The 26,219-nt window shown below is 40.8% G+C and overlaps 1 protein-coding gene across 2 annotated transcripts in view; it reads left to right on the top strand.

Annotated features, from left to right (window-relative positions):
- LOC128657008 (gastrula zinc finger protein XlCGF26.1-like) overlaps window positions 1–25,805 on the top strand; it is a 107,415-nt gene extending 81,610 nt beyond the window's left edge. For both annotated transcript variants that reach the window (XM_053711231.1, XM_053711230.1), the window contains exons 6-7: window positions 9,438–9,542; window positions 23,104–25,805. In XM_053711231.1, coding sequence (XP_053567206.1) covers window positions 9,438–9,542; window positions 23,104–24,299 — 1,301 coding nt within the window. In that variant the 3' untranslated portion in view covers window positions 24,300–25,805. The remainder of the gene's footprint in view (window positions 1–9,437; window positions 9,543–23,103) is intronic.
- Window positions 25,806–26,219: the final 414 nt, after the last annotated feature.

The following is a 26,219-nucleotide window of genomic DNA, read 5'->3' as shown; positions in this document are numbered from 1 at the left end:
TTTTAATACCCCCATTTAAACCCCCATTTAAACCCCCCCTCAAAATAACCCCCCCAATCTAGAAATAAACTACCAATATCCCTTAAAAAGGCCTTTTGTAGGGCATTGCCCTAAAGTTAACAGATCTTTTGCCAAAAAAAACCAACAAATTACCAAAAAACAAAAATATAATCAAACAACAAATTACCCCCTAACATTACAACCCCCCAAAATTAAAAACACCTAAATAAAAAAAACTAATCTACCCATTGCCCCAAAAAGGACATTTGGATGGGCATTGCCCTTAAAAGGGCATTCAGCTCTTTTTCAGTGAATTAAAAATAAATAAAAGCCCTAATCTAAAAAAAAAAAAAAAAACACCCAAGAAAACCTAACACTAACCCCAAAATTGGTACTCACCATTGCTGAAGGCCGGCAAATCATCTTTATCCTGGCGGCTCCATCTTCATCCATCGCGTGACTATCTCCTTAAAAGGGACACACAGGTCAAATTAAATGTTCATGATTCAGATACAGCATGTAATTTCAAACTTTCCAATTTACTTCCATTAAAAAAAATTTGCAGTCTTTTATATTTACACTTTTTGAGTCACCAGCTCCTACTGGGCATGTGCAAGAATTCACAGACTATACGTATATGCATTTGTGATTGGCTGATGGCTATCACATGGTACAGGGGGATTGGAAATAGACATAACTTTGAAATTTGTTAGAAAAAAATCTACTAATTTGAAAGTCAGAGTAAATGCTATTGTATAGTCTTGTAATCTTGCATTTGATGATTATGCAAATCAACTGTGTTTACTGGTTCTTTAATCTTCATCCATGCCGCTATCCATCTTGTATCTTCATCCCGGTGGCGACTGCAAAGTCCTCTTCGATCCTCTTAATCCGCGCGACACAGAGGTCCTCTTCATGCGATCTCCCGCCGCACAATGAAGATTGAATGCAAGGTACCTCTTTTATATGGGGACACCCTTGCATTCCTACTGGCTGACAATTTGAAATCAGCCAGTAGGATGAAAGCTGCTTACAGCTATTGGCTGATTTGACTTTGATTCTTCAGTGTCTACTATAAGGGTACCTACCTGTGTGACATGAATCTGCGAGACAAGGCACAGGTAAGTGTATGTGTGTGATGTGTCTCACTTTTAGGTCTATTACACCCACCCAATAAAACACATAGATGAAAACTCACCTGTTATTTGTGGTGATTGTGATGTAATTTATGTAAATACAATTATAGCAAAAGACTGAAAACCGCTTCAGCACAAGGGTATGAAATGGCTCAGCAGTTAAAGGGATAGGAAAGACAAAATTAAACTTGCATGATTCAGATAGAGCATACCGTTTTAAGACACTTTTAAATTCACTTCTATTTCTCTTGCTAGATGTATCGAGTCCACGGATTCATCCATACTTGTGGGATATTCTCCTTCCTAACAGGAAGTGGCAAAGAGAGCACCCACAGCAGAGCTGTCTATATAGCTCCTCCCTTAGCTCCACCCCTCCAGTCATTCTCTTTGCCTGCTTAACTGCTAGGAAGGGTAAAGTGAGTGTGGTGACAAAAATGTTAGTTTTTATTTTCTCAAGCAAAAGTTTGTTATTTTAAATGGTACTATTCACTCTCTGGCAGAAAAGGGATGAAGATTTCTGCAAGGAGGATGATGATCTTAGCACTTTGTAACTAAGATACACTGCTGTTCTCACAAGGGCTGAAGAGTACAGGAAAACTTCAGTTGGGGGAATGGTTTGCATGCTAAGCTGCATTGAGGTATGTTCAGTCTATTTTTTTTTCTAGACAGACTGTGATAATTCTAGAAAAAGGCTGGCAATATCCCCATGAGGGAAGGGTAAGCTGTTTTCAGACACTTAGTAGGAATCCCAGCTTGCATAAAGGGCTCATTGGTTACTGGTGACACTGTTAGGAAAAAACGTTTTTTTATTTTAAACATAATGTTTTTTAAGGAACTTAAGGGGTCAATTGTGGCTCATTTAAGAGTTATCAACCTACATGGCTAGTTTGGAAACACTCTGGTGTGTTTCTTTTAGGCCCCATAACATCGAGTGAGGTGGGAGGGGCCTATTTTCGCGCCTCAGTTGCACAGTTTCTTTTACTCAGAGACATCCAGCTGCTTCTCCAGAGGGTCCTACTGTTGTTTGAGGGCTTAAAGAGGTTTTTTTCCCCACAAATCTTTCCTAAAGGGCAGGTAGGCGCCACAGCAGGGCTGTGGCAAAGTGCTGAACGTGTTTTTACCGGTTTTTGATGTTTTGTCAATCCGGTTTCTACATTAAGGGGTTAATCGTTTATTTGTCTAGCTGTCCAATCTTACTAAAGCTTTATGATGCTACTGTAAAAATGTCGTAAAGTTTACTGCTTTTTTACACTGTTTTGCAGAGTTTGTGCATCTTTTTTTCTCTTAAAGGCACAGTACAGTATTATTTGCTTTGATTAAAGTTGTTTATGAAAACCCTATGACCTCTAGGGAGAGAGGGGGGGATTGGGGGTTTGTGCCCTTAGGACCTATTGAAACAGAACCTGAGTGTTAACAGTAGGTAGTGCCTTATGCCAAATAATTAGAATTATTAATAAGGAGAGGGACAGGAAAAGAGAGGCATATTGGGCACACTTATAAGGGTCAAAACCAGTACTATATTGCTGTGTGGTGTGTCGTGTGTTGATTTAAAACTTAACTTTTATATCAATTTAAGTAAAAAAGAATTGTGGAAATTTCCACCAGTGAGTGTATAAAATATTATTAAAATTGTGTCCGAGTGATCCTCGGTACGCAAAAGCTCCTCTCAATTGTGATACAGTGATCAGTCTGTATCACACTGTCCTGTTTGGGTAATAAATTCTACAAAATAGATACAGATATCTTTAACTTAACTATTATTCACGACAGAGGTATATGCCAGAACCATAGGTTGGTGTAAGAATAACACACGCTAATTGTTGATTCCAACCACTGCTTGATTTATATAGGGGTATAATGATACCACAGTATCGTCTTTTATGCTTTTATTCCAAGCGATATTATATCAAGTACAGTGTTATTTATAAATATTAGTGACTTGGAAATTGTGCACCGACAATTGGGTTCTAGTGATTTATAATGAAGTTATGGTAAACACCTGTATATCCGACTGATTTTAAACAAAAGATAAGTCAGAGAAAAGAATTGTATGTTTGCGCTGCTAACAATGTGATTGTTACTGTTTCTCTTATATATAGATGTACTGTCTGAACTTCCGTTTTTAATAAAATTCGGTTAGAGGTTTATACAGGGAAACGTATATTACAGCGGTTGTACCAAGTCAAGTTTCCCTTAATACAGGCTTATATGTATCTACAGCCTAAATTATATGCAATTATATTGTGAGGCTAAAAATAGCCAAAGCTATTAAATTTTAGGCTATAGATGTCGCTTAAGTAAGTAAGCGCTGAAATTGTACTTGACCACTATTACTACCTAGGTTCAGATGGCACTTAAAGTAATCTATCCATAGCGATAGCCTAAAGTAAAACAGTATGCTCCACAAAGGATGTGGCTAACTAAGCCTAAATCAATATTGTTTGTAGGCTAATACTCGCTATGGTTGATTTACTAGTTTTTAGATTTTAAAGTTTTTAAGTTAAAGAAAAAATGCCTAAAAGAGGCCAACAATTATTATTACACCAAACGGACTATATGAGAGGAGCAGTGCGAAAGGCGTTATAAATAACACTGTACTTGATATAATATCGCTTGGAATAAAAGCATAAAAGACAATACTGTGGTATCATTATACCCCTATATAAATCAAGCAGTGGTTGGAATCAACAATTAGCGTGTGTTATTCTTACACCAACCTATGGTTCTGGCATATACCTCTGTCGTGAATAATAGTTAAGTTAAAGATATCTGTATCTATTTTGTAGAACTTATTACCCAAACAGGACAGTGTGATACAGACTGATCACTGTATCACAATTGTGAGGAGCTTTTGCGTACCGAGGATCACTCGGACACAATTTTAATAATATTTTATACACTCACTGGTGGAAATTTCCACAATTCTTTTTTACTTAAATTGATATAAAAGTTAAGTTTTAAATCAACACACGACACACCACACAGCAATATAGTACTGGTTTTGAACCTTATAAGTGTGCCCAATATGCCTCTCTTTTCCTGTCCCTCTCCTTATTAATAGCTTTGATTAAAGTGTTTTCCAAGCTTGCTTGTTTCATTACTAGCCTGTTTAACATGTCTGACATCAAGGAAAATCCTTGTTCAATGTGTTTAGAAGCCATTGTGGAACCCCCTCTTAGAATGTGTCCCACTTGCACTGATATGTCTATAAATTATAAAGAGCATATTTTAGCAATTAAAAAGATAGCTATAGATGATTCTCAGACAGAAGGAAATGAGGGTTTGTTATCTAGCTCTCCCCAAGTGTCACAACCAGTAACGCCCGCACAAGTGACGCCAAGTACCTCTAGTGCGTCGAATTCATTTACTTTACAAGACATGGCCACAGTTATGAATACAACCCTCACAGAGGTTTTATCTAAACTGCCTGGTTTACAAGGAAAGCGCGACAGCTCTGGATTAAGAACAAATGCTGAGCCGTCTGACGCTTTAGTAGCCGTATCGGATATACCCTCACAATGTTCGGAAGTAGGGGTAAGGGATTTGTTTTCTGAGGGAGAAATTTCTGATTCAGGAAAGGCGCTCCCTCAAACAGATTCTGATATGACGGCCTTTAAATTTAAGCTTGAACACCTCTGCTTATTGCTCAGGGAGGTATTAGCTACTCTAGACGATTGTGACCCTATAGTGGTCCCAGAGAAATTGTGTAAAATGGACAAATACTTAGAGGTTCCTGTTTACACTGATGTTTTTCCAGTCCCTAAGAGGATTGTGAATATTGTTACTAAGGAGTGGGATAGACCAGGTAAACAGTTCAATCCCCCTCCTGTTTTTAAGAAAATGTTTCCCATATCTGACACCATGGCAGACGGTTCCTAAGGTGGAGGGAGCTATTTCTACTCTCGCTAAGCGTACAACTATACCTATCGAAGACAGTTGTGCTTTCAAAGATCCTATGGATAAAAAATTAGAGGGTCTCCTAAAGAAATTTTTTGTTCATCAAGGTTTTCTTCTCCAACCTATTGCGTGCATTGTTCCTGTAACTACTGCAGCTGCTTTCTGGTTTGAGGCTCTAGAAGAGGCTCTTCAGATGGAGACTCCATTAGAGGATATTACGGATAGAATTAAGGCCCTTAAATTGTCCAATTCTTTCATTACAGATGCCGCTTTTCAACTGAACTAAATTAGCGGCAAATAATTCAGGTTTTGCCATTTTAGCACGCAGGGCGTTATGGCTTAAGTCCTGGTCTGCTGATGTGTCATCAAAATCTAAACTTTTGAACATCCCTTTCAAAGGAAAGACCCTATTCGGGCCTGAACTGAAAGAGATTATTTCAGACATCACTGGAGGGAAAGGCCATGCCCTCCCTCAGGATAAAACAAACAAAATGAGGACCAAACAAAATAGAGGGGAATTTTGCCCAATCCAAGCCAGTCTAGAGACCTAACCAGGCTTACAACAAAGGTAAACAGGCCAAGAAGCCTGCAGCTGCTTCAAAGACAGCATGAAGGGGTAGCCCCCGATCCGGGACCGGATCTACTAGGGGGCAGACTCTCGCTCTTCGATCAGGCTTGGGCAAGAGATGTTCACGATTCCTGGGCTTTAGAAATTCTGCCCCAGGGATATCTACTGGACTTCAAAGACTCCCCCCCCAAAGGGGAGATTTCACATTTCTCAATTGTCTGCAAACCAGACAAAGAGAGAGGCGTTCTTACGCTGTGTAGAAGACCTACATACCATGGGAGTGATCCGCCCAGTTCCAAAAGCGGAACAAGGGCTAGGGTTTTACTCAAACCTGTTTGTGGTTCCCAAAAAAGAGGGAACTTTCAGACCAATCTTGGATCTCAAAATTCTAAACAAGTTCCTCAGAGTACCATCATTCAAGATGGAGACTATTCGGACTATTCTACCTCTGATCCAGGAGGGTCAATATATGACTACCGTGGACTTAAAGGATGCGTATTTACACATCCCTATTCACAGAGATCATCATCAGTTCCTCAGATTCGCCTTTCTGGACAGGCATTACCAGTTTGTTGTCCTTCCCTTCGGGTTGGCCACGGCTCCCAGGATTTTCACAAAGGTGCTAGGGTCCCTGTTGGCGGTTCTAAGACCGCAGGGCATAGCATTAGCGCCTTATCTAGACAACATCTTAATTCAGTCGTCGACTTTCCAACTAACCAAGTCTCACACGGACATCGTGTTGGCTTTTCTGAGATCTCACGAGTGGAAGGTGAACATAAAAAAGAGTTCTCTCTTCCCTCTCGCAAGAGACTCTGATAGGCTCGGTAGAAATCAAAATATTTCTGACGGAGGTCAGAATATCAAAACTCTTAACCACTTGCCGAGCTCTTCATTCCATTCCTCGGCCATCAGTGGCTCAGTGTATGGAGGTAATCGGACTCATGGTAGCGGCAATGGACATAGTTCCTTTTGCCCGCCTACACCTCAGACCACTGCAACTATGCATGCTCAAACAGTGGAATGGGGATTATGCAGAATTATCTCCTCTAATACATCGGGATCAGGAGACCAGAGATTCTCTTCTCTGGTGGTTGTCTCAGGACCACCTGTCTCAGGGAATGTGTTTCCGCAGGCCAGAGTGGCTCATAGTAACAGGTGCCAGCCTGCTGGGCTGGGGTGCAGTCTGGAACTCCCTGAAAGCACAGGGCTTATGGTCTCGGGAGGAAACTCTCCTCCTGATAAACATTCTAGAACTGAGAGCGATATTCAATGCGCTTCAGGCGTGGCCTCAGCTAGCTGCGGCCAAATTCATCAGATTTCAGTCGGACAACATCACGACTGTAGCTTATATCAATCATCAAGGAGGAACACAGAGTTCTCTAGCGATGATGGAGGTAACCAAAATAATCCGATGGGCAGAGACTCACTCTTGCCATCTTTCAGCAATCCATATCCCAGGGGTAGAGAACTGGGAGGCGGATTTCCTAAGTCGCCAGACTTTTCATCCGGGGGAGTGGGAGCTCCATCCGGAAGTATTTGCCCAGCTGACTCAGCTATGGGGCACACCAGAGTTGGATCTGACGGCGTCCCGTCAGAATGCCAAACTTCCTTGTTACGGGTCCAGGTCCCGGGATCCCCAGGCAGTACTGATAGATGCTCTAGCAGTGCCCTGGTCCTTCAACCTGGCCTATGTATTTCCACCTTTTCCTCTCCTCCCACGTCTGGTTGCCAGAATCAAGCAGGAGAGAGCTTCGGTGATTTTGATAGCATCTGCGTGGCCACGCAGGACTTGGTATGCAGACCTGGTGGACATGTCATCTGTTCCACCGTGGACTCTGCCGATGAGGCAGGACCTTCTAATCTAAGGTCCATTCAAGCATCCAAATCTAATTTCTCTGCGTCTGACTGCTTGGAGATTGAACGCCTGATTTTATCAAAGTGTGGTTTCTCTGAGTCGGTCATTGATACCCTGATTCAGGCTAGAAAGCCTGTCACCAGGAAAATTTATCATAAGATATGGCGAAAATATCTTTAGTGGTGTGAATCCAAGGGTTACTCATGGAGTAAGATTAGGATTCCTAGGATATTGTCTTTTCTCCAAGACGGATTGGAAAAGGGATTATCAGCTAGTTCCTTAAAGGGACAGATATCTGCTTTGTCTATTCTTTTACACAAACGTCTGGCTGATGTTCCAGACGTTCAGGCTTTTAGTCAGGCTTTGGTTAGAATCAAGCCTGTGTTTAAACCTGTTGCTCCGCCATGGAGTTTGAATTTAGTTCTTAAAGTTCTTCAAGGGGTTCCGTTTGAACCCATGCATTCCATAGATATTAAGCTTCTATCTTGGAAAGTTCTGTTTCTAGTTGCTATCTCTTCAGCTCGAAGAGTGTCTGAACTATCTGCGTTACAATGTGACTCACCTTATCTTGTGTTCCATGCGGATAAGGTGGTTTTGTGTACCAAGCCTGGGTTCCTACCTAAGGTTGTTACTAACAGGAATATCAATCAGGAAATTGTTGTTCCTTCTCTGTGTCCTAATCCTTCTTCCAAGAAGGAACGTCTGTTGCACAATCTTGATGTGGTCCGTGCTTTAAAGTTTTACTTACAAGCAACTAAAGATTTTCGTCAAACATCTTCGTTGTTTGTTGTCTATTCTGGAAAGCGGAGAGGTCAAAAGGCTACGGCTACCTCTCTTTCTTTTTGGCTGAAAAGCATCCGTTTGGCTTATGAGACTGCTGGCCAGCAGCCTCCTGAAAGGATTACTGCTCATTCTACTAGAGCAGTGGCTTCCATATGGGCTTTTAAAAATGAGGCTTCTGTTGAACAGTTTTGTAAGGCGCCGACTTGGTCTTCGCTTCATACTTTTTCCAAATTTTACAAATTCGATACTTTTGCTTCTTCAGGGGCTATTTTTGGGAGAAAGGTTCTACAAGCAGTGGTGCCTTCCGTTTAAGGTACCTGTCTTGTCCCTCCCTTCATCCGTGTCCTAAAGCTTTGGTATTGGTATCCCACAAGTATGGATGAATCCTTGGACTCGATACATCTAGCAAGAGAAAACGACCTGATAAATTTATTTATCTTGCGATGTATCGAGTCCACGGCCCGCCCTGTCTGTTTAAGACAGGTAGTATATTTTTATTTTAAAAACTTCAGTCACCTCTGCACCCTATAGTTTCTCCTTTTTCTTCCTAGCCTTCAGTCGAATGACTGGAGGGGTGGAGCTAAGGGAGGAGCTATATAGACAGCTCTGCTGTGGGTGCTCTCTTTGCCACTTCCTGTTAGGAAGGAGAATATCCCACAAGTATGGATGAATCCGTGGACTCGATACGTCGCAAGAGAAAGAAATTTATCAGGTAAGCATAAATTCTGTTTTTCAAATGTTCTTTGTTCTCTTGGTATCCCTTGTTGAAAAGGAATAAGTACATATCCTACACTAGTGTGAGTCTGCACACATTTGTCTGTTGTGATTGGCTAACTAGATGTGTTCAGCTAGCTGCCAGTAGTGCAATGCTGATCCTTCAGCAAAGGATTAAAAGATAATGAAGCAAATTTGATAATAGAAGTAAATAGAATTCTGGTTACAATTGGGGCTGTATTGGCAGCGAGTAATATAACTGATACTAATTATTTCACTTTACTGCATGACACCGGTTGTATTTACTGTTGTGCTGATGTCATTACATAGAATGTTTCTTACTGATGTGACTGCTAGTGATGTAGGCTCAGGCGTATTTAGCTTAAATTACACAATTTTTCACATTTTGTTTTAAACTATTTTTTTAAAAAAAAGAGACAACAGAAATTGTAAAGAGTGATTTATTTATTTCTTTTTTCTTCAGGTGAAAATGATGCTAAGATTTTATATAACACGGAAAAAGAATATCAGTGGCAAAGAAATATGCCAGAAGCTGCAGAGAAGGAAATATGTGACAACATAAGAACAGGTAGGTGAATGCGTGTGACATGTCTGAGGGATGCAGGGCACAGGTGAGTATACGTGTGTTATATGTCTAAGAGAAGCAGGGCACAGGTGAGTGTATATGTGTGACACGTGTGAGGGATGCAGGGCACAGGTGAGTGTAAGTTTGTGACATATCTGTGGGAAACAGGGCACAGGTTATTATTTTTATCAGGTATTTGTAGAGTGCCAACAGGTTCCACAGCGCTATGAACATAAAAACGATTACAGGGATCAAATGGGGAGAGAGGGTCCTGCCGAGAGTTGCACTGTTGTAGTCAGCTCTTATGAAGGTGAACTACAAACAGCTGGGCTCATAGGCTTACATGCTATGGGGTTTTAGGGGATAGCAGTGGAGATAGGAAGGTTAGTGTAGCTTGTAAGCGCCCCTGAATAGTAGAGTCTTCAGGAAGCACTTGAAGCTTTTAAAACTAGGGGAGATTCTTATGGATCGAGGCAGAGAGTTCCATAAGATGGGATCCAATCTGGAGAAATCTTGTAGACGGGAATGTGAGGAGGTAACAAGAGAGGAGGAGAGTAGGAGATCATGAGCGGAGCGAAGGGGACGGGAGGGAGAGTATCTGGAGACAAGGTCTGAGATGTAGGGGGAAGCAGTGCAATTTAGGGCTTTGTGTGTCAGAGTGAGAATTTTGTGTTTAATCCTGGAGGCAAGAGGAAGCCAGTGAAGGGATTGGCAGAGAGGTGCGGCAGATGAAGAGCGACGTGCAAGGAAGATGAGCCTGGCAGAGACATTCATTATGGATTGTAAAGGAGCTAGGCCGCAGCTATGGAGACCAGAGAGGATAGAGTTGCAGTAGTCAAGGCGGGAAAGGATGAGACAGTGGATTGAAATCTTTGTTGTGTCTTGTGTAAGGCAATGTCTAATTTTAGCGATGTTTTTAAGGTGGAAGCAGCAGGCTTTAGCCAAGGACTGAATGTGAGGAGTGAAAGAAAACATAATTTATGCTTACCTGATAAATTTATTTCTCTTGTAGTGTATCCAGTCCACGGATCATTCATTACTTGTGGGATATTCTCCTTCCCAACAGGAAGTTGCAAGAGGATCACCCACAGCAGAGCTGCTATATAGCTCCTCCCCTCACTGCCATATCCAGTCATTCGACCGAAACAAGACGAGAAAGGAGAAACCATAGGGTGCAGTGGTGACTGTAGTTTAATTAAAATTTAGACCTGCCTTAAAAGGACAGGGCGGGCCGTGGACTGGATACACTACAAGAGAAATAAATTTATCAGGTAAGCATAAATTATGTTTTCTCTTGTTAAGTGTATCCAGTCCACGGATCATCCATTACTTGTGGGATACCAATACCAAAGCTAAAGTACACGGATGATGGGAGGGACAAGGCAGGAACTTAAACGGAAGGAACCACTGCCTGTAGAACCTTTCTCCCAAAAACAGCCTCCGAAGAAGCAAAAGTGTCAAATTTGTAAAATTTTGAAAAGGTGTGAAGCGAAGACCCAATCGCAGCCTTGCAAATCTGTTCAACAGAGGCCTCATTTTTAAAGGCCCAGGTGGAAGCCACAGCTCTAGTAGAATGAGCTGTAATCCTTTCAGGGGGCTGCTGTCCAGCAGTCTCATAGGCTAAGCATATTATGCTCCAAAGCCAAAAGGAGAGAGAGGTTGTCGAAGCTTTTTGACCTCTCCTCTGTCCAGAGTAAACGACAAACAGGGCAGATGTTTGACGAAAATCTTTAGTAGCCTGTAAGTAAAACTTCAAGGCACGGACTACGTCCAGATTATGCAAAAGACGTTCCTTCTTTGAAGAAGGATTAGGACACAATGATGGAACAACAATCTCTTGATTGATATTCCTGTTAGAAACCACCTTAGGTAAAAACCCAGGTTTGGTACGCAGAACTACCTTGTCTGAATGAAAAATCAGATAAGGAGAATCACAATGTAAGGCAGATAACTCAGAGACTCTTCGAGCCGAGGAAATAGCCATCAAAAACAGAACTTTAAGAACCAAGTTTAAGCTCCACGGGGGAGCAACAGGCTTAATCCTAACCAAAGCCTGAAAAAATGCCTGGACGTCTGGAACATCTGCCAGACGCTTGTGCAAAAGAATAGACGGAGCAGAGATCTGTCCTTTTAAAGAACTAGCTGATAAGCCTTTGTCCAAACCCTCTTGGAGAAAGGACAATATCCTAGGAATTCTAACCTTACTCCATGAGTAACTCTTGGATTCACACCAATAAAGATATTTACGCCATATCTTATGGTAGATTTTCCTGGTGACAGGCTTCCGAGCCTGTATTAAGGTATCAATGACTGACTCGGAGAAGCCATGCCTTGATAGAATCAAGCGTTCAATCTCCATGCAGTCAGTCTCAGAGAAATTAGATTTGGATGATTGAAAGGACCTTGTATTAGAAGATCCTGCCTCAGAGGCAGAGTCCATGGTGGAAGAGATGACATGTCCACTAGGTCTGCATACCAGGTCCTGCGTGGCCACGCAGGCGCTATCAGAATCACAGATGCTCTCTCCTGTTTGATTTTGGCAATCAGTCGAGGGAGCAGAGGAAACGGTGGAAACACATAGGCCAGGTTGAAGAACAAAGGAGCTACTAGAGCATCTATCAGCGTTGCTCCCGGGTCCCTGGACCTGGATCCGTAACAAGGAAGCTTGGTGTTCTGGCGAGACGCCATGAGATCCAGTTCTGGTTTGTCCCAACGATGGACCAATTGAGCAAACACCTCCGGATGGAGTTCCCACTCCCCCGGATGAAAAGTCTGACGACTTAGAAAATCCGCCTCCCAGTTCTCTACGCCTGGGATGTGGATCGCTGACAGGTGGCAAGAGTGAGACTCTGCCCAGCGAATTATCTTTGAGACTTCTAACATTGCTAGGGAACTCGTGGTTCCCCCTTGATGGTTGATGTAAGCCACAGTCATGATGTTGTCCGACTGAAATCTGATGAACCTCAGTGTTGCTAACTGAGGCCAAGCTAGAAGAGCATTGAATATTGCTCTTAACTCCAGAATATTTATTGGGAGGAGTTTCTCCTCCTGAGTCCACGATCCCTGAGCCTTCAGGGAGTTCCAGACTGTGCCCCAACCTAGAAGGCTGGCATCTGTTGTTACAATCGTCCAATCTGGCCTGCGAAAGGTCATACCCTTGGACAGATGGACCCGAGAAAGCCACCAGAGAAGAGAATCTCTGGTCTCTTGATCCAGATTTAGTAGAGGGGACAAATCTGAGTAATCCCCATTCCACTGACTTAGCATGCATAATTGCAGCGGTCTGAGATGCAGGCGCGCAAATGGCACTATGTCCATTGCCGCTACCATTAAGCCGATTACTTCCATGCACTGAGCCACTGACGGGCGTGGAATGGAATGAAGGACAGGGCAAGCATTTAGAAGTTTTGATAACCTGGACTCCGTCAGATAAATTTTCATCTCTACAGAATCTATAAGAGTCCCTAGGAAGGAGACTCTTGTGAGTGGTGATAGAGAACTCTTTTCCACGTTCACTTTCCACCCATGCGACCTCAGAAATGCCAGAACTATCTCTGTATGAGACTTGGCAATTTGAAAGCTTGACGCCTGTATCAGGATGTCGTCTAGATACGGAGCAACCGCTATGCCTTGCGGTCTTAGAACCGCCAGAAGTGAGCCCAGAACCTTTGTAAAAATTCTCGGGGCAGTGGCCAACCCGAAGGGAAGAGCTACAAATTGGTAATGCCTGTCTAGAAAGGCAAACCTTAGGAACCGATGATGATCTTTGTGAATCGGTATGTGAAGGTAGGCATTCTTTAAGTCCACTGTGGTCATGTACTGACCCTCTTGGATCATGGGTAGGATGGTCCGAATAGTTTCCATTTTGAATGATGGAACTCTGAGGAATTTGTTTAAGATCTTTAGATCCAAGATTGGTCTGAAGGTTCCCTCTTTCTTGGGAACCACAAACAGATTTGAATAAAATCCCTGTCCTGGATGGATCACTCCCATTACTAGGAGGTCTTGCACACAGCTTAGGAATGCCTCTTTCTTTATCTGGTTTGCTGATAACCTTGAAACATGAAATCTCCCTTGTGGAGGAGAAGCTTTGAAGTCCAGAAGATATCCCTGAGATATGATCTCAAACGCCCAGGGATCCTGAACATCTCTTGCCCACGCCTGGGCGAAGAGAGAAAGTCTGCCTCCCCACTAGATCCGTTTCCGGATAGGGGGCCGTTCCTTCATGCTGTCTTGGGGGCAGCAGCAGGCTTTCTGGCCTGCTTGCCCTTGTTCCAGGACTGGTTAGGTTTCCAGGCCTGTCTGGAATGAGCAACAGTTCCCTCTTGTTTTGAAGCGGAGGAAGTTGATGCTGCTCCTGCCTTGAAATTTCGAAAGGCACGAAAATTAGACTGTTTGGCCTTTGATTTGGCCCTGTCCTGAGGAAGGGTATGACCCTTGCCTCCAGTAATGTCAGCAATAATTTCCTTCAAGCCAGGCCCGAATAAGGTCTGCCCCTTGAAAGGAATGTTGAGTAATTTAGACTTTGAAGTCACGTCAGCTGACCAGGATTTAAGCCATAGCGCCCTACGCGCCTGGATGGCGAATCCGGAATTCTTAGCCGTTAGTTTAGTCAAATGAACAATGGCATCAGAAACAAATGAGTTAGCTAGCTTAAGCGTTCTAAGCTTGTCAATAATTTCATTCAATGGAGCTGTCTGGATGGCCTCTTCCAGGGCCTCAAACCAGAATGCCGCCGCAGCAGTGACAGGCGCAATGCATGCAAGGGGCTGTAAAATAAAACCTTGTTGAATAAACATTTTCTTAAGGTAACCCTCCAATTTTTTATCCATTGGATCTGAAAAAGCACAACTGTCCTCAACTGGGATAGTGGTACGCTTTGCTAAAGTAGAAACTGCTCCCTCCACCTTAGGGACCGTCTGCCATAAGTCCCATGTAGTGGCGTCTATTGGAAACATTTTTCTAAATATAGGAGGTGGGGAAAAGGGCACACCGGGTCTATCCCACTCCTTGCTAATAATTTCTGTAAGCCTTTTAGGTATAGGAAAAACGTCAGTACACACCGGCACCGCATAGTATCTATCCAGCCTACACAATTTCTCTGGAATTGCAACTGTGTTACAGTCATTCAGAGCAGCTAATACCTCCTCAAGCAATACACGGAGGTTCTCAAGCTTAAATTTAAAATTAGAAATCTCTGAATCAGGTTTCCCCGAGTCAGAGATGTCACCCACAGACTGAAGCTCTCCGTCCTCATGTTCTGCATACTGTGACGCAGTATCAGACATGGCTCTAACAGCATTTGCGCGCTCTGTATCTCTCCTAACCCCAGCGCTATCGCGCTTGCCTCTTAATTCAGGCAATCTAGATAATACCTCTGACAGGGTATTATTAATGATTGCAGCCATGTCCTGCAAGGTAATCGCTATGGGCGCCCCTGATGTAATTGGCGCCATATTAGCGTGCGTCCCCTGAGCGGGAGGCGAAGGGTCTGACACGTGGGGAGAGTTAGTCGGCATAACTTCCCCCTCGACAGAACCCTCTGGTGATAATTCTTTTATAGATAAAGACTGATCTTTACGTTTAAGGTGAAATCAATACATTTAGTACACATTCTCCTATGGGGCTCCACCATGGCTTTCAAACATAATGAACAAGTAGGTTCCTCTGTGTCAGACATGTTTAAACAGACTAGCAATGAGACTAGCAAGCTTGGAAAACACTTTAAAACAAGTTTACAAGCAATATAAAAAACGTTACTGCGCCTTTAAGAAACACAAATTTTCCCAAATTTTGAAATAACAGTGAAAAAATGCAGTTACACTAACGAAATTTTTACAGTGTATGTAATAAGTTAGCAGAGCACTGCACCCACTTGCAAATGGATGATTAACCCCTTAATACCAAAAACGGAATAACAAATGACAAAAACGTTTTTTAAACAGTCACAACTGCCACAGCTCTACTGTGGCTTTTTACCTCCCTCAATACAACTTTTGAAGCCTTTTGAGCCCTTCAGAGAAGTCCTGGATCATGCAGGAAGAAGCTGGATGTCTGTGTCTGTAATTTTTGCTGTGCAAAAAAACGCCAAAATAGGCCCCTCCCACTCATATTACAACAGTGGGAAGCCTCAGGGAACTGTTTCTAGGCAAAATTCAAGCCAGCCATGTGGAAAAAACTAGGCCCCAATAAGTTTTATCACCAAACATATGTAAAAAACGATTAAACATGCCAGCAAACGTTTTAAAATACACTTTTATAAGAGTATGTATCTCTATTAATAAGCCTGATACCAGTCGCTATCACTGCATTTAAGGCTTTACTTACATTACTTCGGTATCAGCAGCATTTTCTAGCAAATTCCATCCCTAGAAAAATATTTTAACTGCACATACCTTATTACAGGAAAACCTGCACGCTATTCCCCCTCTGAAGTTACCTCACTCCTCAGAATATGTGAGAACAGCAAAGGATCTTAGTTACTTCTGCTAAGATCATAGAAAACGCAGGCAGATTCTTCTTCTAAATACTGCCTGAGATAAACAGTACACTCCGGTACCATTTAAAAATAACAAACTTTTGATTGAAGAAATAAACTAAGTATAAAACACCACAGTCCTCTTACGACCTCCATCTTAGTTGAGAGTTGCAAGAGAATGACTGGGTATGGCAGTGAGGGGAGGAGCTATATAGCAGCTCTGCTGTGGGTGATCCTCTTGCAACTTCCTGTTGGGAAGGAGAATATCCCACAAGTAATGGATGATCCGTGGACTGGATACACTTAACAAGAGAAAGATCTGAGTCCAGTGTTGACCACAAGACATCGGGCATGTGAGGTTGGGTTAATGATGGAGTTATCAACAGTTATAGAGACATGGGGTGGAGATTTTGGAAGAAGGGGAGAAATAAGGAGCTCAGTTTTGGAGAGATTTAGCTTGAGGTAGTGAGAGGACATCCAAGATGAGATATGAGAGAGACAGTTGGTGACACGGGTTAGCAAGGAAGGAGATAGTTCTGGTGCAGAGAGGTAGATTTGGGTATCGTCTGCATACAAATGATAATTAAACCCGTTTGACTTTATTAAGGAACCTAGTGAGGACATGTAGATTGAGAAGAGAAGGGGATCGAGGACAGAGCCTTGAGGTAACGGGGCAGAGTATGCCCCAGAGAAGGCTACACTTAAGGTACGGTTAGACAGATAGGAAGAGAACCAAGAGAAAGCTGTGTCACAGATGCCGAAGGATTGGAGGGTATGGAGCAAAAGAGGGTGGTCGACAGTATCAAAGGCTGCAGACAGATCAAGGAGGATAAGTAGAGAGAAGTGGCCTTTTGATTTTGTTGTAAGTAGGTTGTTGGTAACCTTAACAATAGTTGTCTCTGTTGAGTGTAGGGGGCGAAATCCAGATTGCAGTGGGTCAAGGAGGGAGTTTAGTGTAAGGAAATGGGATACACGTGCATATACTAGCTTTTCAAGAAGCTTTGAGGCAAGAGGTAGTAGGGAAATAGGGCGATAGTTGAATGGGGAGGTTGGATCGAGAGAAGGTTTTTTGAGGATAGGTGTGACTAATGCATGCTTAAGAGATGTGGGAACTATACCAGTGCTGAGGGAGAGGTTGAAGATGTGTGTGAGTATAGCGGTAAGGGTAGAAGAGATGGAGGGGAGTAGTTGTGAGGGGATGGGGTCGAGGAGACAGGTAGTGAGATGAGAGGATAGTATAATGGCAGAAACTTCATCCTCTGTAACAGGGGCAAAAGAGCTAAATGTATGGCTGTGTCGGTTTTGGGTGATTGTGAGCTTTTGAGGGGGAGGGAGACCGGTAGTATGTTGAGAGATGATTTCATTTCTGATGGAGTCGATTTTGTTGTTGAAGTAGCTGGCAAAATCTTGGGCTGAGAGAAAAGTTGTGGTGGGGGTGGGCGGATAAGAGTATTGAATGTGGAGAACAGACGTTTTGGGTTTGAAGAAAGGGTAGAGATAAGAGTAGAGAAGTAATGTTGCTTATATAGATTAAGGGCAGAATAGTAAGAGTTCAAGATGAACTTATAGTGAAGAAAGTCAGCAGAACTCCGAGATTTCCTCCAGTGTCACTCAGCAGTACGGAAACATCTGTGTAGGTACTGTGTCAGAGGAGTTTGCTAGGGCTGAGGATGAGTGTATGTTTTCCGAGTTATGGTAGGTGGGGCCAGGTTGTCAAGGACCGATGTAAGGGTGGAGTTATAGTGGCAGATGGTTTCATCAGGACAGGAAAAGGAGGGGATGGAAGAGAGTAGAGGTTCGAGAGAGCTAGCGAGCTGTTGCTGATCTAATGACTTGATTCTTCTGTGAAGGCGAGTGTGAGGGGTAGAAGGAGGGAGAGTTATAGGGAGGGAGGTGATGGTACAAGTTAGTGCACGTGTGTGACATGTCTTTGGGAAGTAGGGCAGGCACACATGAGTGTACGTGTTTGACATGTCTGAGGAAATCAGGGCAAATGTGAGTTTACGTGTGTGACGCTTAAAAGGGATGTAGGGCACATGTAAGTGTTTGTGTGTGACATGTCTGTGGGAAACATGGCACAGATGAGTGTATGTGTGCGACGTGTGGGGGTTGCATGGCACAGTTGAGTGTACGTGTGAGATGTGTCTGTGAGAAACGACACAGGTGAGTGTGTGTGGAGGGTCTGTGGGAAACAGGGCACAGGTGTGTGTACATATTAGTGAATATACACATCACACATGCACACAGGGCACAGGTGAGTGTACGTGTGTGATGTGTATGTTCACTAATATAGTTTATTTTTACATATTATATATTACTTTTTATATCAAATTATAAAATATGGTCTTCATTACAAGTAAAGAATATGTGGCATAAATGCAACATTATTAAACAATAAAACTTAACAATAAGCACTCATGTTGCATATTAAAGTGTTTTTAAACTTAACCCTCTTTCCTGTGATGTAAATGCTCTTAGCCTTTTTTAAGTTAACTCACTAACTGTGGTGGTTTGATGTTATTTTGGAGATTTGTCAAAAGTTGATATGCTTTTGGTTTAGCTGTATTGGGGTATTTAAGCCTTTTCAGTAAATAATCTTCATCATCTATATGGTATAACAGAATTGCCTGAGTAATACAGTTGACTTGGAAGCTGGTGAATATCCGAGAAGGTGTAGTTGACACATGAGTGAGATTCTTTTCTCTGATGAAGATTTTATATATTGGGGGGCGGAGCCAGCAACTGAACAAACAAGACGTGTTTATGAGAGCTCCTGCTGCAATATATCTAATTTTGTTGTAAATAGCGACTAAACCCTCTGAGATTTACCTCAAAATTCTCCTTCAGGATACTCTCTACCCCATCGGAAGATTCCAGTGAATTGTCGCCGCGGTAGCCACTTTATTTGCTCATTTATACCGTGTGGGAAACGACTAGGCTTTTACGGCCTACACTATTCATGGCGTCAACAGATAAGGAAGCCTGGTCTGACATCTACGCAGCTCTGCAGGATTTAAGTTTGCAAATGTCGATTGGGTTCTCTGATATATTAACCCACCTAAGAGCTTCCGTATCACAGCATGAATTGCTGCAGCAGGATAAGGTGGAAAATGTCACTATAGTGACTTATGGAGACCGAGCCTGCAAACAAAGGGATTGGATAACGGACTCTATGCTGGACGCTTCTGAGACACCTAGTATTGTCACTGATCATTCCCTGCCCAGCTACAATGCAGATCAGAGAGATGCGGCTAGCGCCTTAACTCAGACCTCTATCCACTCGTTTGTAAAGAGAGAGATTCTGGTGAATACCGGAGAGGTAACTATGCCTACTGAGGTACGGAACCGTAGATTATTTTTGTGGCCGCCAGACTACAGCCATCTGGGCTGCGACTCCACAGGTGAGCATATGAGAGGAGACTGTACTGAACCTGTTAGTGCATCGGAGACTCTGTGGAGATTCTGTCATGCAATTTATAATTGCGTCCTGCCTGATGGCCTTTCCCTGACAAGTTGTGAAACTTACCATACCGCTACAGAGACTGACGCACAGAAGGGGTCACTATTTGAGCCGTACAGGAGAAACATTATATTTTATGCCGCAGCACTTTTGGACCCGTTTTACATCAGACCGGGTGCCCTTCCTAGCCCTGCAGACTTTACAACTCATATCTACAGCAGGAAGCTAATACCCGTGTATTGGAGCAATCTAATCAGATGTGGCGTGGGTTAGTGGAGACCTCTCTCACTATGCTTTTAAGGACAGATAGATCCTTTTCTGACCTCCCTCTTTCAGGACATTGTGTAACTCTGATATCACATGTATTTTTAGTCAAATATATTATTTTATAGTTAGACACTGTTGTCTGTTGAATGTCTTTATATTGCCTGCCCCTCCAGCATGACGCAGATACAGACTACTATCGCAGAATACATGTCTTATGCATTTGTGTGTAATGTTTCTATTGTACTACAGGTCAAGTTTAAGAATAGGCTAACTATAGCTCTAGCTTATGTTTGATTTTCTTATGTTATCGTATCTATTTGCTCCTCTGCTGACTAAACTTTACATAGTTAATCCAGATACCCAAAGATATATACGGATGGGTTATGCTTATATCAAGACTCCCCAGCTACACAGAGACTATATTTCTTCCAACAATAACTGTTAGTTGTTATAATAATATCTCAAAAAGGGTGCTAATTAAAGTGGTTTTGATTTTGGATACACTAGCAAAGCAGGATTTTAATACAAACCCCTTTTAGATAAACAGCTCGCTGGTGTCTAGTTATTGTACTGGGGCTTTGTTTAACTAAGTATATTGAATGTTTCTCTAAATCTCACTACACCCTTTATTTTCGCAAAGGGGGTAAATTGAATATACTTCAATAACCATTTTACTCTGACAGGACAATCTCGGTGAGAGAGTTTTAGACTACTATAGGATCGTCAATTTATATTTATCTAGCCCTATGCACCCCCCCTGGTATTACTAGTACAAAGCCCCCAAGAATTATTCTCAAAAGTTAATGTTCACTTAAAATTTTTTACTCCAGCTAGCTAAGATACAGATATAGTTTGCTTTCTCATTCGCCCGCAGAGATATGTGTATGTTTGGGCGCTAGGGGGTCCATTTAATGTTTTTAATACTCTTTGCTCTTATAACTGTACATGGAAATACCTTATGTTTATGCTTTATTGTATCTATGTCTCTAGGATATGACATTGCTTATGTTGAGTTCCATATTTATGTAAAATTATCTGTCTCAGTTGGGCTTCTCCCCTCCCTTTCCCGCCGGTACTGATTGCCTGCGGGTCATACCCCTATGCCTTTTTCCCACACTGCCTATAGTTGGTAATCCCCTAGGGGTGGAGCTCCTCTAGAAATCTCTTATGTTTCATATATACTAATGTCCCCCACCCCTCTTAATATTGATGGGAGTCACCCCTTTCCGTTTTATCTATAGAAAGTCAACCCCTACTGTTAGTCATGACATCGTTGTATTGGGTGTTTAATTTTACTCTAGTCCTCATACTTCATGTACTAAGATCCATTCTGGTATTTTAAGCTCTACCTACAGGTCATAACGAGACTAATGAAAGTTCTTAGAGTCCCGATCATAGTTAATTCAAGATTGACATCCCGACCGGCTCCGCCCTTCATCCCCACCTCCATTTCCCCCCCTCTTATACTTCGTCCATGATAAGCCTCTCTCCTCCCTTTCCCGCCGGAGTTTATTGCCGGCGGGTCATACCCCCACTCCTTTTTCCAGCTTCGTCTATAGATGACACTTCCCTAGGAGAGGGGCTCATCCGGAGATTCCCTATATCCCAAACATTTTACAGCCCCCCTCTCCACATAATACTATAGAGTGATTAGTGAGGCCCCTTACCTCCCATAATTGAGCTCTGGTTTTGTTCTGGTTGCATATTCTACACATTTGTCATAACTTTCTCTTTATATGGGCATAACTCTATATTTAGATAATTACTCCGCTTTGATGGAGCTATGCCCATCCCAGTAGTCATGTAAATAACAAGCCCTCCCTGTGAAGTCCACCCTTATATCCATCCAATAAGGCTTTCCATACCTGCTCTCATGCCCTATTTGGCTCCGCCCCCCATTCCCCTCCCCACTCCACTTTGAGCGGCTCTTGCCCGCTGCGTCCCCTTATCCCCCTCCCCGCTAAATTGGCCCATAAGTGGCCAAACACAAGCCAATCCATGTTTATCTTACTTTACTAGTTTATATTATGCTACAAACGCTTTTCACGATAATGTGGAGAATATACTCTATTTCCCCCCTCCCTCTACCCCCATAAAACCAACCCTCCCTTGTTTATATTTTCTAAACTAATAACTTATGGTGTATTTATCCATCACAAGGTTGGGTCACTTCTAGTCTACATACCATATAAAAAAATAAAAACTGAGGTCTCAATCTGGATAGTCCAAAATTTTTACTAATACCTTTAATAAACGGGATTTATATGCCCCTTCTGTTTAGATTTATTGCCTAGTAAACCTCCATGCTCCTTCATAACACTAACCAGCTATAGCTTCTCCATTCTTTTACCACTCACCATAGAGTATTACTCTTTATATTCTTGAATCTATACAATGTGGGCATATCTAGTATTGTATATCTGGCAAGATCATGGTATTAGTATTGTACTATTCTCCTTTGTTATTATTGTTGGACGTTTCATTATTGTTATATTTGTTTATGACTTCAATAAAAAAACTATTTAAAAAAAAAAAAAAATATATATTGCTTAGATATACTACACCACCTGGGGCCATTTTTTTTTTTTTTGTTTTTGTTGTTCTAGAGTCATCCTTTTTACTACAAGAACACAAGCAGTAGTTATAAAGATTAGATTATGGGCTGAAATAATTGTATTTCTAAAAGTTTCTGTGAACACAATTTTAAAAGGACTTGATACATTAGGTAGAAAAACATTCATTTCTATTTAGTTTGGTCTTTGACTAAGTGTAAATTCCCAGAAATTGTCCCTAATGTCCAGTAAACTGCCCTTAAAGGGACTCTGAACCCAATTTTTTTTCTTTCGTGATTCAGATAGAGCATGACATTTTAAGCAACTTTCTAATTTACTCCTATTATTAAATTTTCTTCATTCTCTTGGTATTTTTATTTGAAATGCAAGAATGGAAGTTTAGATGCCAGCCCATTTTTGGTGAACAACCTGGGTTGTTCTTGCTGATTGGTGGATAAAATCATCCACCAATAAAAAAAGTGCTGTCCAGAGTACTGAACCAAAAAAAAAAAAAAAAAAAAGCTTAGATGCCTTCTTTTTCGAATAAAGATAGCAAGAGAACGAAGAAAAATTGATAATAGGAGTAAATTAGAAAGCTGCTTTAAATTGCATGCTCTATCTGAATCATAAAATATTTTTTTTTGGTTTCGGTATCCCTTTAAGCCTTGGAAGTTAGAAAAAGGTTTAGTGGTCACAGTGTCTGCTACAAGTGTAGGGGACTGGTTAAATCAGAACAGTTTATATGATCTCATGATAAAATAATTATGTAATTAATAACATTACTCCCATTGTGTTTCTTATTGACAGATGAATTCACAAACTACAATAATCCTAGTCATGATCAGAGTGCAGATGCTTCGTTACATCTTCTTAAAAATCAAAGAAGCCACGTGGGAAATTTATGTTCTGAATGTGGGAAATGTTTTCTTAAGAAATCACATCTTCTTAAACATCTAAAAATTCATACAGGAGAAAAACCATTTTCTTGTCCTATATGTGGGAAATGTTTTAACCGTAAAAACATTCTTGTTGCTCATCAGAAAATTCATACAGAAAAAAAAGGATTTTCATGTTCTGACTGTGGGAAATGTTTTACTCATAAACCAACTCTTATTACACATCAGAATATTCATACAGGGGAAAAGGGATTTTCATGTTCTGACTGTGGGAAATGTTTTACTTTTAAATCAAATCTTATTACGCATCAGAAAATTCATACAGGGAAGAAAGCATTTTCATGTTCTGACTGTGGGAAATGTTTTACTCTGAAATCAGATCTTATTAGGCATCAGAAAATTCATACAGGAGAGAAAACATTTTCATGTTCTGACTGTGGAAAATGTTTTACTTTGAAATCATATCTTATTGCACATCAGAAAATTCATACAGGGGAGAAAGGATTTTCATGTTCTAACTGTGGAAAATGTTTTACTTGGAAATCAAATCTTAATACGCATCAAAAAATTCATACTGGGGAGAAAGCATTTTCATGTTCTGACTGTGGTAAACGTTTTACTCTAAAATCAACTCTTTTTAGGCATCAGAAAACTCATACACCTGAGAAAGCATTTTCATGTTCTGATTGTGGGAAATGTTTTACTCTGAAATCATATCTTATTAAGCATCTGAAAACTCATACAGGAAAGAAAGCATTTTCATGTTCTGACTGTGGGAAATGTTTTACTCAGAAATCAAATCTTAATATGCATCAGAAAATTCATACAGGGGAAAAAGGATTTTCATGTTCTAGTTGTGGAAAATGTTTTACTTGGAAATCAAATCTTATTACGCATCAGAAAATTCATACAGGGGAGAAAGCATTTTCATGTTCTGACTGTGGAAAACATTTTACTCTAAAATCAAATCTTTTTAAGCATCAGAAAACTCATACAGAGGAGAAAGCATTTTCATGTTCTGACTGTGGGAAATGTTTTACTCAGAAATCAAATCTTATTATGCATCAGAAAACTCATATTAAAATAAATCAAAGTTTAACCTCTTAAGTGCAGAGGGTGATATGTAATTGTCACTCACACAATACCAAGTTTTGATGATGACTGCATGTGTACCTCAATCATTTATGAGGTGACCCCAGAGTGGATGTGATGTAAATCAAATTGATTTAAATCACTAGTTGGTGAGACTGATTTAAATTGATTTAAATCATGGTTTTCATCTTTAGAATAATACGTTTTTGATTATTTTTTCCAGTTAAATCAGACTATTACTTATGTGGTTATATATCATTAGATATGCATAGATAGATCATTGAAATTAATGAAATTATTTGGAGGTGAACTATCTCCAGTTTAATTGGTTAATCATTCATATTTTATCAACTTCTCACCTGTACTTTATTGGAAGGAGAAACATTATTACATTAATGAGAACAATAAAAATAATTTTATTTACCTAAAACAATGTTATTTTTCATTTTTAACCTCTTAAGGACATATGACGGAATTTTTCCGTCATAAAACAATTGAGCAAACTGAAAGCTGTGTCCTTAAAGGGTTAATGCTTGCCCCCCTTCCTTCACACTTGTGCAGAGCTATTCTACTCTAAACAATCTTCTATTCAGTGAGCTTCTTGAAACTTAATATGGGTTGATTCTGTGTACATAGATTTGCAGGGGAGCAATGGCATTAAAGGAAAGTAAAGTCAAAATTAAACTCATGATTCAGAAAGAACATGCAATTTTTAACAATTTTCCAATGAACTTCTTTGATCTATTTTGTGTTGTTTCTCTTTGTATCTATTGTTGAAAAGCCTGCATAGGTAGGCTCACTCAGATGCATTGCACTACTGGGAGCTATCTGCTTGCCACTGCCTCACCCTTTGTATTCAGATAGGCATCAGTAGAGCATTGCTCTCTTTCAACTAAGGATTCCAAGAGAATTAAGTAAATCTGAAAATGATATGCTCTATCTAAAACCCAAAAGTTATCTTTAATGATTATGTCCCTTTAAGGTCTATGTATCAACTCTGTATGTGATAATTGTATAACATATTGCTGTAAAGAAGGGGCATGTTATTTCTGCACACAATTCACAGTTTTGAGAACTACAAAACCAATAATATGTGATAATATCTTTAAGATTGAAAAATTGTCCAAAATAATCTGACAGAAACCCCCAGGAGAGAATGACATTGTAAATGGATTAATGGAATTAATTTACCACAAAAAATAAAATAAGAAAAATTACAGCCGTGAATATACAGCATCTTGCTATAGAATTAAAAACAAATATATATTTCAAGATGAATAACCTTTGGATTATAATGTATCAAATAAAAAATATCTTTAGATAGATAGGGTTAGGGTTTGCCACTGACAAATGACTTCCAGTAGTGTTTAAATATGAGGAGCATCTAAATGCTCAATGTAGCTCAGATAAGGGGTGTGAAATGGTTCAGCAGCTAAGGGGTGAAATGTGGACTAAACACTTTGAGATTCTAATATAAAATGTTTAATTATGTGTATTAAAATTACTTACAATATACTCTCATTATTTTGTCCCCTTTTCTTGTAATGTAATTCGGAAAATTGTTGGATTTTCCATGAGTTTCTATAAAGTAATGGGAGCAGCTATGTTGTATCCTATGTCTCTCTAATCTTATCTGTATAATGAGGGAAAGGAGCAGCAATGCACTACTGGGAGCTAGCTGCTGATTGGTGGCTGCACGCCCAATGTGTTCAGCTAGCTCCCAGTAGTGCATTGCTGCTCCTTCAACAAAGGATACCAAGAGAATTAATTTGATAATAGAAGTAAATCTGAAAGTTGTATAAAATTGTGTGTTACATCTGAATCATAACAGGAAAAAAATTGGGTTTATGTCCCTTTCAAGGTCTATTTCTCAACTTTGTTTTATTCTATGACATTTTTGCTGTAAAGAAGTAAATAATTTAAAACTAAGCCTTA

This window comes from Bombina bombina, chromosome 4, assembly GCF_027579735.1.
Source record: "Bombina bombina isolate aBomBom1 chromosome 4, aBomBom1.pri, whole genome shotgun sequence".
Classification (NCBI taxonomy): domain Eukaryota; kingdom Metazoa; phylum Chordata; class Amphibia; order Anura; family Bombinatoridae; genus Bombina; species Bombina bombina.
Note: the sequence above shows the minus strand (reverse complement) of the source record. Positions and strands in the feature narration are given on the sequence as shown.